General features: G+C 44.4%; 1 protein-coding gene across 1 annotated transcript; it reads right to left on the reverse strand.

Moving 5' to 3' along the window:
- Window positions 1–7189: 7189 nt before the first annotated feature.
- LOC311328485 (acetyl-CoA acetyltransferase-like) lies at window positions 7190–11240 on the reverse strand (the record flags this gene model as incomplete). The annotated part of the gene is made up of 2 exons (XM_084462449.1): window positions 7190–8313; window positions 11186–11240. 2 exons carry the CDS (start codon window positions 11238–11240, stop codon window positions 7190–7192), a joined length of 1179 nt encoding a protein of 392 aa, XP_084318575.1.
- Window positions 11241–16084: the final 4844 nt, after the last annotated feature.

Here is a 16084-nt window from a genome sequence, read left to right on the forward strand (position 1 = left end):
GCGTAATGGTATTCATAAGCCCCATTTCTGAATACGGTGACTCAATTTTCAGTTGCCGTTCTTTTAGTGCTCGTTTCAGCGCTTCCCAGACAAATGGTTCTTCCAGTAGTTTATTGGCATCCACCAACAGGTAACCGCCATTAGCCTGATGCAATGAGCCTGGGCAGATCTGACGGAAATTAGTAACCAAAGCCCCCATCTCACTAGCATACTCAATTCTGCCAAAGAGGTTCTTATAGTTGGGGTGTGATTCATAGATCACCGGAGCAGCTGCATCACTTTTATGGGCAACGACCAGATTTGGAGAGTAAAGCTCATCAAGTGCAGAACGCTTGCTGGCATCTTCCTTTGACTCCATAGCTCGCTCATCAGCTAGGTACTCGATAACCGTACGATGCAGGTGCTGTTTTACTGCTTCTAGGTAGTCCAAGATATTCTGTTCCTTGGCATACTTTTTCAGCATGGGTTTCAGCAGTGGTGCTAGAGCCTGATCGATGGTGTCCTGATTAAGATCCTGCAGTCTCTCATTGGATTCCCGTTTCCACTGGGGCATTTCAACCAGCGACTCATTCAACCTAGTTTCCAGTTCACTGATATAGTTATTAAACTTCTCTCGCTTCTTATCTGGCAATTGGGCAAATTCGGTTTCATCCATGGCTTTACCGGATGACATGGGCGTGAAGCTTAAGGACCCGGTATCACGGTATAATGCAATATCTCTTTTCAGTGCTTCCTGTTCAATTTGATCTATGGCCTGATCATAGCGCTTGTTAAAACTTCGCTCGATGGAGCTTTTCTTTTGCTGGTAAGTAGGGTTTTCAAAAGCTGCTGGAAAAGTCATCAGCAGCTTATCAATGAAGCTCTCAAAGTCTTTCTGAAGATCACTACCAAGACCGGCAGGGAGCCTAAGTGCTTTGGGCTCACGTGGATTGTCAAGATTGTTGACGTAGGCCCAGTCATCAGATGACGTTTGCCTTTTGGCTTCTGTTTCCAGATATTTTCGCAGATAGGACATCCGACCTGTTCCAGATTCACCCATTACATAGATGTTATATCCAGAGCGGTGCATGGCGACACCGAATTGAATAGCACTGGTGGCACGCTCCTGACCAAGGATACCGACATAGTTTTCCAGTTCTTCTGTGGACTTGAAATCCAAATCCTTCACCGATTGTCTAGCAATGAGCTGATTCGCTGTTAGTTTTAGTTTTTTCACAAGTCTTGCCATTTCCCGCAAAATGCTTTCACAGTGAGAGTTTTGTTAATCAGTGGTGGTCGAAGATCTTCTTTTACGACCCATATGGTACTCTCATTAAAAAGGTTTGTCGGCCTTGAGACCAGTGTGTTGATTCGCGAATGGTGCGGTCTTTTGATACGGCAATGCAGCCGCACACATATGGTTGGCTTGAAGTAAAGACAATGCACGATCATCCAAATTTTAGGTGTTTTTTACTAGTTGGTATATTACTGATAGGAGTGGTGAAAGACAGGTTATATAACGTCGTCAAACCAATAACTCCATAACACCGTCTCTTTTTCGTTACCGGATATATCAAAAATCATGATGTGTGAACGGCTGTATTGGCGTATCAAAAAAGCCGCACCATTTTCAAAACCTCTCCCAAGTTTACCTCCATGGTTTGCACCACTACAGTAAACATCATCCATGTGCACATGCCCCTGCAGGGGACGGCTGTCATCCCGTTATTTCATTACTTGCATAAGCTTGTGCTTCAAGCGCCAAGCAGCATTATAAGAGATTACCAGCTGTCTCGAGAGCTCCATGGCCGATATGCCATTCTTGGTCTGAGTCATTAAAAACATGCCTAGAAACCAAGTGGTAAATGGCAATTTACTAGCTTCCAGAATGGTGCCACTGGTCAATGATGTTTGGTGGCGGCAGCGGTTACACTGATATAGCTCACGGGTTTTTAGGGTGCAATACTCACGGCAACAACACATAGGACATTCAAACCCATTCGGCCACCGCCATTTGAACAACTGGTCACGGCATTGTTGTTCATGGCCATATTGCTGAAAGAACTCCACAAGGCTCATGCCTGTCTGAAACTGAATTTTGTTCTTGTCCATGACGCACCTCATACTTAACGGAAACCCGGTGTCGTAAGTTTAGACGATAAGTATACTTAGGTTAGATGGTAATCAGGCAAGTGAATGAGTAATCGGTTGAATCTGGCTTTAGACCTTGGGCTGATGCTTCGAAGGCCTGACAAGCCCCTCTTGAGTGGTTGAGGCAACCAACTCCCCTGCCTGGTTAAATACATGCCCTCTCACCAACGCTCTGCCACCGCTGGCTGATGTACTTTCTACACAGTGGAGCAGCCATCCATCCATCCTGAAGGGCCGGTGGAACCACATGGCATGATCCAGACTGACAATTTGTATTGGCTTTCGAAAGCTTGCAGCACCGTGCGGGTAAAGGCAGGATGATAAAAACTGGAAATCCGAAGCATAGGCCAAAAGATATTTGTGAAGCCATGGGTTATCTGGCAGCTTCTCATTCGTTCTAAGCCATACCTTATGATTTGGAGCCATGGTTTTTTCTGCCAGAGGATCCACCGGATCAGCAAATCGAATCTCGATGGGGGTGTCGCTGAGCAGTCGCTTCTGAAGCGGCTTTGGTATTAAATCACTGTGCTTTTGAATCAGTGCTTTTTCACTCAATGCTTCATCCGGAGATATCACGTTGGGCATAAGATCCTGATGATCAAAACCCTCTTCATTAAGCTGAAAGGAAGCAGAAAAGTGGAAAATAGGCTGACCATTCTGAACCGCAACTACCCGGCGGGTGTTGAAGCTTTTGCCATCCCGAATGCAATCAACGGTATACACAATGGGCTTACTGCTGTCTCCCTCACGAAGAAAGTAGCTATGGAAGGAGTGAACATGGCGTTCTGGTGAAACCGTTTGCCTAGCTGCAGAAAGCGCCTGCCCTAATACCTGACCACCGAATACCCTGCCCCAGCCAAGGTCCTGACTCTGCCCCCGAAAGATATTGTTCTCGATGGGTTCCAGCTTCAGTAAGTTGATCAGTTCCTCCAGTACTTCATTCATCCTGTAACTCCATAGTAGCATTTTTGGTTGCGCTGGCTCTTTTAATACGACAATGCAGCCGCTAAAACATCATTGTTATCTATATATACAGTAACAAAAAAGAGACGATTTTATGGTTATATAACATCGTCAAACCAATAACTCCATAACCACGTCTCTTGTAAACGCATCCTACGCCAATACCCTAGATTATCCATTCTGCTCACCAGCTAGTGATAATTTGGACTCTATCATTCAACACCTTGAATCCACTCTCCAACAAGAGCATGACACCATAGATGGCTATATCCAGACTGAAGGCAACTAAGTATTGCGCCTTCTCCTCCAATGGTATCTGAATAAGCAGGCCAATGATGAACCTAGCAATCGTCTGGAACTGATAATGACTGGGAGCAGAAAAATCACGTCAAAAAAAATACCTACAGCTGTCTTTCATCACCCTATCAGTAATATACCGACGCATAAAAAACACCTCAAATGTGGATGCTCGTCCATTGTCTTTCCTTCAATCCAACCACCTGTCGCTCTTGATCATTGATCGTTAACTAATTAATTACCTGAAAACAGAATAATACTAATCTGCCGGTGGAGTTCTGGCAGGTTTTTTCTTCTTATTTGGCAAGAATCGGCTTTGTCTTTCCAACTCATGTCTTATTTTGTGCTGTAAAGCAACATAGATCATAAGACAGAGAGTCATTACCATCAGCAGCACTTCAATGCGTTCAGGCTTTTTTAGGTAAATGGATGACACCAAGAAATCCGTGCTCTCCAGAAATAGAAATCCTCTTTACATATTGCTGCGATTTATAGGCAGACAACAAACCACCTACATTCAGATCGTCCTGATTCAGATCATTCGTGCCCAGAATAAAGCAACTCAGTGAAGCCTGTGCATCCTCATACTTCTCGCATGCTACGACGCAGGCTGCTTGTACATGGGATTTCATATGGTCAGGTTCACTATCCGTCGATGGACGGCATTTTCCCCATAGCAGAGCTTGCTGATAACCTCTGGCTCTGAACTTGGACAGTATTCACATTACTTTTGCCAGAGAGAACATGCCATCAAAGCATCATCTAGGAAGCGAAATGCCTTTTTGCCCAGTTTCCCCAGATTACCGGCCTCCTTCAATGACTTTTCCTGTACCATTTTGGTCAGCGCTTTCTGGTCACTGAGCCTGCGATTATCATACCGAGACAGAACCCAACGTTGGCAATCTCTCCGTAGCAGGAAGATACTACAGCAGAGTAATAATCCTCATGGTCTTCAACAAGCTACTATGACATCGCAGGCGCTTTTGTAACTAACTCCTTTGCCTCCTTGATATGCATGGGAACCAGCGAGATAAACAGTTGTTTTTGCTGATCGAAAGACTGGATGGTTTCGGCAACATACGGTGCCGCATCCGCTATTAGCTAGCGATTATTAAAGGCCTCTTTGGAGCAGGTCAAGTATTTTTTGATGATCTCCTTAAAGCATGTTTTGTCGTTTATGTTGCCGCTGCCTAGAGCCATGAATAGAGGAATACCAGTCTGATGCTCTGTAATTACTGCAAGACCACCTGATTCAAGTCAGCACGGTGATCACAGCTATAGCACTGGCAGATATGAATGCAGGTCAAGTCATCTGGGGTTTCATCGCTTTTTTAATCACCATCCACATGCAAGCTGGTACCGTACAGATTCAATGCCATGCAGGGCAGTTTCAGATGATTGACAACCTTTACAGCAAGGTTCAGATACCACTTGCTGACGCCAGCGTCATACAAATAATCAAGAGACAGCCCAAGAATCTTATCGTCTGAATAAACTAGCTGAATGCCTTCTACAACCAGCCGATCAACAGGTTTGTTTTCGAAAAATCATATAACATATGCAACGTTTGACCGGTAAAACCAAGACCATTAATAATCATTGCTACAACTGCCTGTCCGATATGGACATTCCATGCAACAGAGTAATTGGTTATACGTGCATCAATATATTCAGCTATTTTAGCTCTAGGCATGTTGCGACAACCCAACCAAGGTGACCAAGACTCTTAATCTGCTATTGGAAAGGCTGTATCATGATTTACCTGAATGTCTTTGCCTGTGACTCTTTTGACACGACAATGCAGCAGCTAAAACATCAGTGTTTTCGATATATAACGTAACGAAAAAGAGACGGTTTTATGGTAATATAACGTCGTCAAAGCAATAACTCCATAACACCGTCTCTTGTGAACACATCCTGCGCCAATACCATCGATTATTCATTCTTCTCACCAGCTCGTGATCATTTTGATGCTGTCATTCAGCACCTCGAATCAACTATCCAACAAAAGCATGGCACCATAGATAACGTGAGTTAGACACTTCAATTTTAGCTAAAGCCATTGAATTTTAAGGGCTTGATTAATAATGATGGGTTTTTAAAAGTGCTTAATGGCTCATTCTTAGCCTTTGCCAGCCAATAAAGTACTCAAATCACTCTTTTCCTGTAACATGAATATGTACAAAAAGGATGAATCATATGTAGCGCAAGGAATTATCCCGTCGAACTCACGTTAGATAGCTATATCCAGACTGAAGGCCACGAAGTGTTGCACCTTCTCCTATAAGGGTGTCTGGATAAGCAGGCCAATGATGAGCCGCAGCAATCGTCGGTAACTGGTAGCTACGGTGAGCAGAGAAATCACGTCAGAAACAATACCTCTAGGCAACTGACCAGCTTGTTTGGTTCTGTCGTAGTTACAGCCAGCGGAATCAATCCGGCGTGTTCCCGCTGGATGCTCAGTTAAACTTCGATACTGACAAGTATTATAATGGCATGAGGGAAAAAATTGTCCTCGATGTGATGGAGCGCTCTTATGATCGAACAATTAAACGACATCATGAGAGTTGCCTAGGTACGGTTGGAAAACGACAGGCTATGCAACTGGTAGTGGATACGGCTCAATACTTTAAGGCTTTTACGAACAACGCAAGGTTGTGATTGAGCAAACAGAATACCTGCAGATCCTCAGTTTTGACGGTAATGGCGTGGCGATACACCAAGAATGGTTGAGAAAAGCAACACATAAGAACGCGCAAAAGAGTCAGCAGAAGCTGCAAACCATGCTCAACCCAAAAGAGAAGAAAGATCGCAAACGAGTGACACAGGTAGCCACCGTTTATACGGTAAACTCCAATCCTCGAACGGAAAAATAGGTCGTGGATATGGATCGGAAGAGCGACAACGTTGTTCAATTCCGTACTCCAGCCAAGAATAAGAGAGTGTGGGCCAGTATAGAAAGAGAGGTGGAAGCCGTCAGAGAAAAAGCTTTCGAGCAATCGCTCAGGCGAGATCCATAGCAGAAACGACAGTGGGTCATTGTTATTGATGGGCACCCTCATCAGCAGGAACTGATTGCCGTTATTATGAAAAAGAAGGGAGTTATGGCAACCACCATCATGGACTTGATCAATATACTTGGATATCCGTGAAAAGCCAGTCACTGCTTACACGACAAGGGGGATGAGGCTATTGAAAGCTTGGTAGTAGAACGGTACCTGAAGATACTCAGGGGAGAGTCTGACAAAGTGACCATGGGAATCCAGAAAAGTGCGAGTAAGAGAGATCTGACAAAACTGGAGGCCAGTGATCAGTGTGCAGATTAGCTTCAAAACAACCGTACCAATCTCTGCTATAACAAGGCGCTGGATGCTAGCTATCAGATTGCCAGTGGAGTCATTGATGGAGTTTGCCCCATTGGATCAATGACCGTATAGATCTAACCTGAGAAAAGTGGAGTTTGCAAGGGCATAGGCTGTGTTAAAGCTAGGTTCACTGGATTCAAGTGGAGATTGGCAGGCGTATTGGAACTTCCCTAAGGAATGCCCTCGCCTTAGTAATCATGGAGAACTAATGAACGTGACGTCGTAGCAAGGGAACCACACACAGCTACTTTCATCTCGGTTGGTTGGATCTGTATCCCTGTTGCTGAGATTGCTGAAAATCACCCACTTAAAAAAGGGAAGAACATTCAACTCTTGTGTCAGAGTAACCATCGAAAGGCTCCTGACAAATCAGACATTGAAATAATTGTTGGTTGTTATTTAAGCCTGTCCCCCTAGAGATGAAGGACAGTTGTTTATGACAAGCTATTAAAGGGGGGTTTATTCCAGAGCTCTACCACCATTGCTATTCCCATACCACCACCAATACACAGTGTGGCAAGACCGTGGAGGACCTCACGCTTCTGCATTTCATACAGCAGGGTTACCAAAATCCGTGCACCAGAAGCACCAATTGGATGACCCAGCGCTACGGCACCACCATTAACGTTGGTTTTCTCTTGGTCCAGCTCAAGACCTTCAACCACAGAGAGTGCCTGAACAGCAAAGGCTTCATTGGCCTCAACCAGATCTATATCTGCGATAGAGAGCCCAGCTCTTGACAGCGCTTTTTTTGTAGCTGGTACCGGTCCATAACCCATAACTTCAGGTGAAACACCAGCAGAAGCATATGACTTAATCACCGCCATTGGTTTCAAACCAAGGGACTCAGCTTTGCTGCGAGACATCAGCAGCAACATGGCAGCACCATCGTTAATGCTGGAAGCATTACCAGCTGTTACAGTGCCATCCCTACTGAAAGCAGGACGCAGTTGTGACAGTTTTTCTACAGACGTGATTCTTGGACCTTCGTCCTTATCCACAACCAACGTCTGCTCCCTGTCGCCCACTTCTACAGGCACGATTTCATCCGTAAACCGGTTAGCTTCCTGAGCGGACAGTGCCCTCTCCTGACTTCTAGCAGCATACTTATCCTGTGCTTCACGGCTGATACCATAACGCTCAGCCAAATTCTCCGCAGTTATCCCCATGTGGTAGTCATTGAATACATCGGTCAAACCATCACTGATCATGGTATCCAGAAGCTGTCCATGTCCCATGCGCTGTCCCCAGCGCGCCTTAGGCAGAACATAAGGCGACTGACTCATATTCTCAGAACCACCAGCCAAGGCAACTTCGATATCACCGCAGGCAATAGCCTGAGCAGCCAGAGCAACGGCCTTTAGACCTGAGCCACAAACTTTGCTAACGTTATAGGCGGTACTCTCTGTGGACATACCAATCTTCAACGCGACCTGACGGGCAATATTCATGCCCTGACCAGCACCAAGGACATTACCAAGAATTAGTTCTTGCACGTCTTCAGCCTTAACCCCAGCCTTATCCAAAACACCTATGGCAGCTGCAATCCCCAACTGGGCTGGAGGAACAGAAGACAAAGCTCCATTAAAAATTCCGATAGGGGTACGACCGGCACTGACAATGACCACTTCTTCTAATAAAAAATCTTGCATTATTCAATTTCTCCAAACGTTTTCAGGTCTCTGGCAACTTGAAGCTCTGCCCCGGTGGACTTGATGACATTGTTCTACGGTAGTATCTACAGCAATTTCAGTTAACAATAGACCGTTTTCAGTGACTGATATGGCAAGAATTTCCGGCACTTTTTAACGCTGCCCTAGCAAGTTTCTGTTCATACCCGAATGATGCAAGGTATCCATTAGTCTGGTGCTTTCTCTGTCTAGTATAAAACACTTCAATATATTTAAAAATTACCTGCTTTGCCTATTCCTAGTCAGGAAGTCCTCATGATGAGTCAGTTCGGTCTTCAGTGTATAAACGAAGCTCTCTGCTACAGCACTATTCCAGCAATGCCCTTTGCGGCTCATGCTGCATATAGACATAGTCGTTAAGGAACTGCTGATAGCGATCAGAGACATATTGATTACCCAGATCACTGTGAACCAAAAGACCTCTCTATGACCTGCGCTTACACACCGCCATTTCCAGCGAGTCACTGGCCTGCGTTGCTGTCATTCTTTCGCTCATAAACCAACCCACAACGCCCATGGAGCACACCTCTATGAAAACAGACAAGTTCAGCCAGCCCTCATAAATTGGCACATACGTAATGTCCCAAGCATACGCCTAATTTGGCTGTACCAGCTGAAAATCTCGATATACCACATGTTCTACCACTGGTTTGTTATGGCAGAAATTTGTGGTTGCTTGAAACTTACGCTTGGTTTTGCATACGATATTTTCTTCATCCATTAGACGACAAATCAACTTCCTACTAACATTTTTGCCCATATCACCAGATCGTCTTTAATGCGACGCTAACCGTAAGTTTGGTGACTAGTCTCACGCATGGCCTTGATATTTACCTTCACCGCTCGGTCTTCCTAAGATTTTTCGACTCAGGACTGGAACGCCACTAGTAATAGCCTGTGCAGGATATCGACATAACCAAGCACTTTGCTCTGATACTGAAGCTATCCTGATGGCCTCTGATAAACCGGAATCTTAGATACGTCATCTCGCAAAGGAAGATGCCGCCTTTTTAATATGGCATGCCCCCTTTTAGCCTTGCTACTTCATTACTTTACGCAAACGTTTCAGATCGTCGCATACGTGCTAATCATTCTTCTCGACTTTCCCAGATAACTTAAGTCGATAATACTTGGCGTTCCAAGTATGCATGGTATTAACGTTATCACTAAGATTTCTGCCTGTTTCAGTAAGTGGCTGATCTGATTCTACAACCAGTTTTACAGCTGATTCCTTGAACTCTGCCGTATAAGTTTAAACTTTCTTTTCTGACACCTATACACCCTTAGGAGGCTAGGATACCACCATAGACTGTGTGTCAGAATAACTATAACCACTTCATACTGCAGCTCATTCCTACGGAGCGAGATAATGTATACCACAGTAAACAAACCCCACAGTCATTTAGATTGCTTATTACCGCTCCAATTAATATTTGCCTGAATCACACTGTCCAAACGGTAACAGACATTCAGGGCAATCCTGATACAGCCCTCTCAGTACCAATTAAGCATTTGGATCACCTTGACTTGCTTACCACAACATGCCGGGAACTAAGAATAGCTGAAGATATTGATGCACGCATAACCAATGACTCTGATGCACGGAATGTCACTATCTGACAGGCAGTTGTAACAATGATTATGGCTATAGTTCCCTTGCTACGACGCCCCATTCATTAGTTCTCCATGATGACGTAGGCGGGAGCATTCCTTATGGAAGTTCCAATACGCCTGCCAATCTTCACTTGAATCCAGTGAGCGAAGCTTCAACACCGCCTCTGCCCCTTGCAAACTCCACTTTGCCACGGTCAGATCCATACGGGCATTGATCAAATGAAGGCAAGATCCCTCAATGACTCAACTGACAATAGGATAGACAGTATTCAGCGCCTGACCATAACAGAGCTTGAGACGGTTTGTTTGAAGATAGTCTGCATACTTATCAATAGCCTCCAGTTTTGTCATGCCTCTCTTGCTCACACTTTACCGGATTTCACGGGCTACCTTATCAAACTCTCCCATAAGTATTTTCAGGGACCGTTCTGGTACCAAGCTGTCAATAGCCTCATCCCCATTGTCGTATAAACAGTGCCAAGCTTTCCATAGATATTCAAGTACATGAATAAAGTCCATGATGATGGTTGCCTTAATTCCCTTTTGTTTCATAATCCAACGTGAGTTCGGCGTTTTAATTTTGGCTACACCATTGAATTTTAAGATCTTGAGGCATAGTGATGTTTTTTCTTGAAAAGTGCAGATGGCTCCTCCTGAGACTTTGCCAGCCCATAAAGTACTCAAATCACTCTTCCCCTGTAACATGAATATGTACAAAAAGGCTGAAATCTATGTAGCGCAAGAGATTATCTCGTCGAACTCACGTTAATCAGTCCCCGCTGATGAGGGTGCCAATCAATAGATAGTGGTTCTTTTGATACGACGCTACATTCATCAGTTCTCCATAATTACGAAGGCGAGAGCATGTCTTATGTAAGTGCCAATACGCTTGCCAATCTCCACTTGCATCCAGTGATGTGTAGCTTAAACACAACCTTTGCCCATTACAAACTACACTTTGCCAAGTTAGATCCATACGGTCATTGATCAAATGGCGGCAAGCTCTCTCAGTGACTCCACTGGCAATCTAATAGCCAGCATACAGCGCCTTGTCATAGCATGCGTGAGACGGTTTTTTTGAAGATAGTTTGCACACGTACTCAATGACTTCCCGTTTTGTCATACCTCTATTGCTCTCACTTTGCCGGATTACCAAGGCCACCTTGTCAGACTCTCCCATGAGTATCTTTAGGGACCGTTCTGACACCCATCTTTCAATAGCCTCATCCCCCCATGTCGTGTAAACAGTGACCGGCTTTCCATAGATATTCAAGTGCATGGATAAAATCCATGATGATGGCTGCCTTAACTACCTTCTTTTGCATAATACCGGCAATCAGTTTCCCCTGTGTAACCATTAGGTAAATCTTACGCTTTCAGGATATTGGACTTATTGTAATTTAAGCAGTCAGAACACTAGTAAGACCATTTAACTGGACCATTCAAGCATTTGGCACTTTGACAAAGTTTAGGAATAAAAAACGCCGCTTTGTGGCAGTGTAACAACTTGTCCCACCCCTAGGCTCTCTCTTCAAGTTTCGGCAAATACTACTTTCAAAATCAGAAGAAAACCATGCTTATCTTTTGCGTAAGTGGTATGCGGGAACGGCGGCTCCTTTTGTTAAAATGAGAGAACTCCCTTTAGTGTGGGCTCTCTTATTCTAAAGAATAAGTTGCACACTTGTACGGTTCTGCACGGTCTAGCTAAACCAGTGCCGTTACTGGGCTGCGGCCAGATCAAACCGGACAGTTCCTAGGTTTTCAAAACCGTGCAACCTCAGAGAATACGGAGTCTAGAGCGACAATCAAACCGCGTAAACGCTGAAAACCGTGCAGAGCAGATGTTCTATTTGTTGCACGGGTTTTCGGGGCGGTTCAGGATGGTAAAACATGGGTCAGTATTACGGATATTTCTTATCAAACTGGAGGCCAGCTGACTTTGCTTGATGGGTTGCCCGATTCCAGATCTGAGCCTTTTCAATGTCATCTATCACTCCACGCCCCTCTACCAGCGACGAAACCTCGAGCCAGAGTGTCTTATAAAGAGCCAGATCCTCGACTAGCTTTCGATACCTAGGCAACTTGCGAATGGCTGACCAAGCTGATAATGCATTACTCAGCCAGACACCAGTGAATACAAAAAAGAGAGCTCTCGAAAAGCTATCTAACGGCATAGTCGAGGCAATCCAGAAATTAACAACAGCGCCGAGTAATAGAAGTCGCCAAGAATTAATAACCATAAACTTATGCATTATCTCCTCTCCTAAAATAGAAAATAGAAAATAGAAAATAGAAAATAGAAAATAGAAAAGTGTGATTCGATTCGAGCGATTAACCAATAAAGGTATTTAATTATCTCCTCATACTGTTTTTTTGTGGTCCATGAAAAATATTGTCCGAACAATGTCTGACTGTTTTTCTATTTCTCTTATGGTTGGTTTTGCTTTTCCGATTCCAAAACATTGACCACAAGTTGATAAACCTTTTCCCCTTATATCACGCTTCTTTCCAGTTCCACCGCATCCAGAACAATTACCATAAGCAACAGTGTTACCAAGAGCAGTCTTAATCCGCTCTTTGGAATAATCACATTCCTTTACCAATTCATGGCTTACCAGACGGGCGGTTCGATCGAATATCAACCGACATAACTCCGGATCAACCTCAGATAATCCAGAGAATTTACACAAGGACAGCAAGTCATAATCCCTAGATAGCTTGCCCATCCACAGAGCGTCCGCCCCGTCTGATACGTGATCCATGCACCCCCAAGACTCTAACATCATCCCAGAAATGTATGGGCCTTGGATTAAGCCGCGCCAGAACTTCTGGTGTTCACTATTTACCCCTTGATGGCTGATTTTCTGCCAGCCATGAACCAGAGCCAAACCATTAAATAATGGCCGCCATTTCGTAAACGTCCCTTTCCAGCTCCAGTCGTACCCATTAGACAATGATTAGCCCTTTACGTTCCGTGGTACTTCATGGAACCACGAGATTTTCCGCGGATCTGGGAGTCATCAACCAAAACCACCGCTTTAGCCAGTGCATCGTTAACCGCTCTCTAGTCAAAGTTATCTAGGTCGCGCCACGTTTATCAGGTGAGTATAAATCATCGCGGACGAATAATTACTCATCGATAGTCTTGATACCATTAGCGGCAATAAGGCACGCCACTGCTTCGAAATACTCCCGCCCCTGTTTTGAAATCTGCACCTCGGCGAATTTACCCAAGAGAACCGAGCGCCAATAATAGTGAGTACTTGGAGGGAATGGTGATCATTTCCCACCCCTTTTTCTTAGAGAAAAATGGGGGGCTCTTTTAATACGACAATGCAGCCGCTAAAACATCAGGGTTTTCGATATATCCGGTAACAAAAAAGAGACGGTTTTACGATGATATAACGTCGTCAAACCAATAACTACATAACACCGTCTATTGTGAACGCATCCTACGCCAAAACCATCGATTATCCATTCTTCTCACCAGCTCATAATAATTTGGACGCTATCATTCAGCACCTTGAATCCACTATCCAACAAAAGCATGACATCATAGAAAGCTATATCCGGACTGAAGGCAACGAAGTGTTGCACCTTCTCCTCCAAGGATATTTGGATAAACAAACCAATGATGAGCCACAACAATCGTCGGTAACTAGTAACGACAGTGAGCACAGAAATCACGTTAGAAAAAATACCTACCGACAACTGACCTGCTTGTTTGGTTCTGTCATAGTTACAGCCAGTGGAAACAATCCAGCGTGTTTCCGCTGGATGCTCAGTTAAGCCTCAATACTAACCAGTACTCTGATGGCATGAGTGAAAAAATTGTAACCGATGTTATGGATCGCTTTTATGATCGAACTATTAAACGACATCATGATAGTTGCCACGGTATGGTTGGGAAACAACAGGCTATACATCTGGTAACGGATACAGCTTAAGACTTTGAGGCTCTTTACAAACAGCGCAAGGTTCGGATTGGGCAAACAGAAAACTGCAGATCCTCAGTTTTGACGGTAAGAGCCTAGTGATGCGCTAGGAAGGATTGATGGAAGCAACTAGGAAGAACGCGCAAAAGAGTCAGCAGAAGCTACAAACTAGGCTCAGTCTGGGATAGAAGAAAGATTGCAAACGAATGGCACAGGTAGCCACCGTTTATACGGTAAAACTCAATCCTCGAACGGCATAATCGGTCATGAATATGGATCGTAAGAGCGACCACGTTGTTAAATTTCGTCCTCGCTCTCAGAATAGGAGAGTGTGGCTCAGTGTAGAAAGAGAGGAGGAAGCCGTGATAGAAGAAGCTTTCGCAGAAGCACTCAGGCGAGATCAGGAGCAGAAACGGCAGTTGGTCATTGTTATTGATAGCCATCATCATCATCGTAAACTGATTACTTGGATTATGAAAAAGAAGGTAGTTGGCAACCGTAATCATGGACTTCATCCATGTATTTGAATATCAGTGGAAAGCCTGTCACTGCTTACACGACAAAGGTGATGAGGCTATTGAAAGCTGGGGGGCAGAAAGGTCACTGAAAATACTCATGGGAGAGTCTGACAAGGTGGCCCAAGGAATCCGGCAAAGTGCTAACAATAGAGATCTGACAAAACTGGAGGCCATTGATAAGTGTGCAGACTATCTTCAAAAAAACCGTCCCAGCCTCTGCTATGACAAGGCGCTGGATGCTGGCTATCCGATTGCCCGTGGAATCATTGAGTGAGCTTGTCGTGATTTGATCCATAACCGTATGGATCTAACAGGAACACAATGGAATTTACAAAGGGCATAGGCTGTGTTGAAGCTACGCTCACTGAATTCAAGTGGAGATTGACAAACGTATTGGAACTTCCATAAGGAATGCTCTTGCCTTCGTCATCATGGAGAACCAATGAATGTGGCGTCGTAGCAAGGGCACCACACCCATTGTTAGTAATTGGCACCATCATCTGCAGGAACTGATTACCGGGATTATGAAAAAGAAAGAAGTTAAGGCAACCATCATGGACTTTATCCATGTACTTGAATATCTGTGGAAAGCCGGTCACTGCTTACACGAAAAGGGGATGAGACTATTGAAAGATGGGTGGCAGAACGGTCCCTAAGGATACTAATGGGAGAGTACGACAAGGTGGCTATGGTAATTCGGCAAAGTTCGAGCAAGATAGGTCTGACAAAACTGGAGGCCATTGATAATCGATAAGTGTGCAGACTAGCTTCAAAAAAACCGTCCCAGTCTCTGCTATGACAAGGATCTGGACGCTCGCTATACGGTTGTCAGTAAAGTCATTGAGGGAGCTTACAGCCATTTGGTTAATAACCGTATGGATCTAACTTGGGCAAAGTGTAGTTTGCAAGTGGTAGGGGCCGTGTTGAAGCTACGCTCACTGAATTCAAACGGAGATTGGCAGCCGCATTGGAACTTCCATTAGGAGTGCTCTAGCCTTCGTAACCTACGTGAGCTCGACTAGATAATCCATCGCACCACATAGGCTTCAGCCTTTTGGCTCATATTCATGGTACAGACAAAGAGTGATTTGAATACTTTATTGGCTAGCACAGGCTCCGAAGGAGCCATTGGCCCTTTTCAAAAAAACATCACTATGCCTAAAGACCGTAAAATATAATGGCTGTAACCAAAATGTAAGCGTCAAACTCACGTTAATCATGAAGAACTAAATGAATGGCCCGTTGCAGCCAAGGAGCCACCCACGATTATTTTACAACTACCTTTCTTCTCATCACACTTCTTGTCCAAATTATCTACACGTTCATTGAACCCTTTGTTTCTATCCTTGATTACCGAAAGTAACGCCGAGGCAGTCCCATAGTATTTTTCATCAAAGTTCCTTTCTGCCGCCTGTAAAAGTGATTCATCAAATTCATTTAAGTCGTACATATACTTTTCAGCGGTTCCTCCATGTGGCCTAGAAAGGCTAGTAAGATCAACTCCATCAGTTGCCTCAGCAGCAGAAGCAGATATAACTTTTTCATTCACCTCAGACTCATCTTTCCCAAGT

Source organism: Borostomias antarcticus (genome assembly GCF_949987555.1).
Source record: "Borostomias antarcticus genome assembly, contig: scaffold_63, whole genome shotgun sequence".
NCBI classification, from domain to species: Eukaryota; Metazoa; Chordata; class Actinopteri; order Stomiiformes; family Stomiidae; genus Borostomias; species Borostomias antarcticus.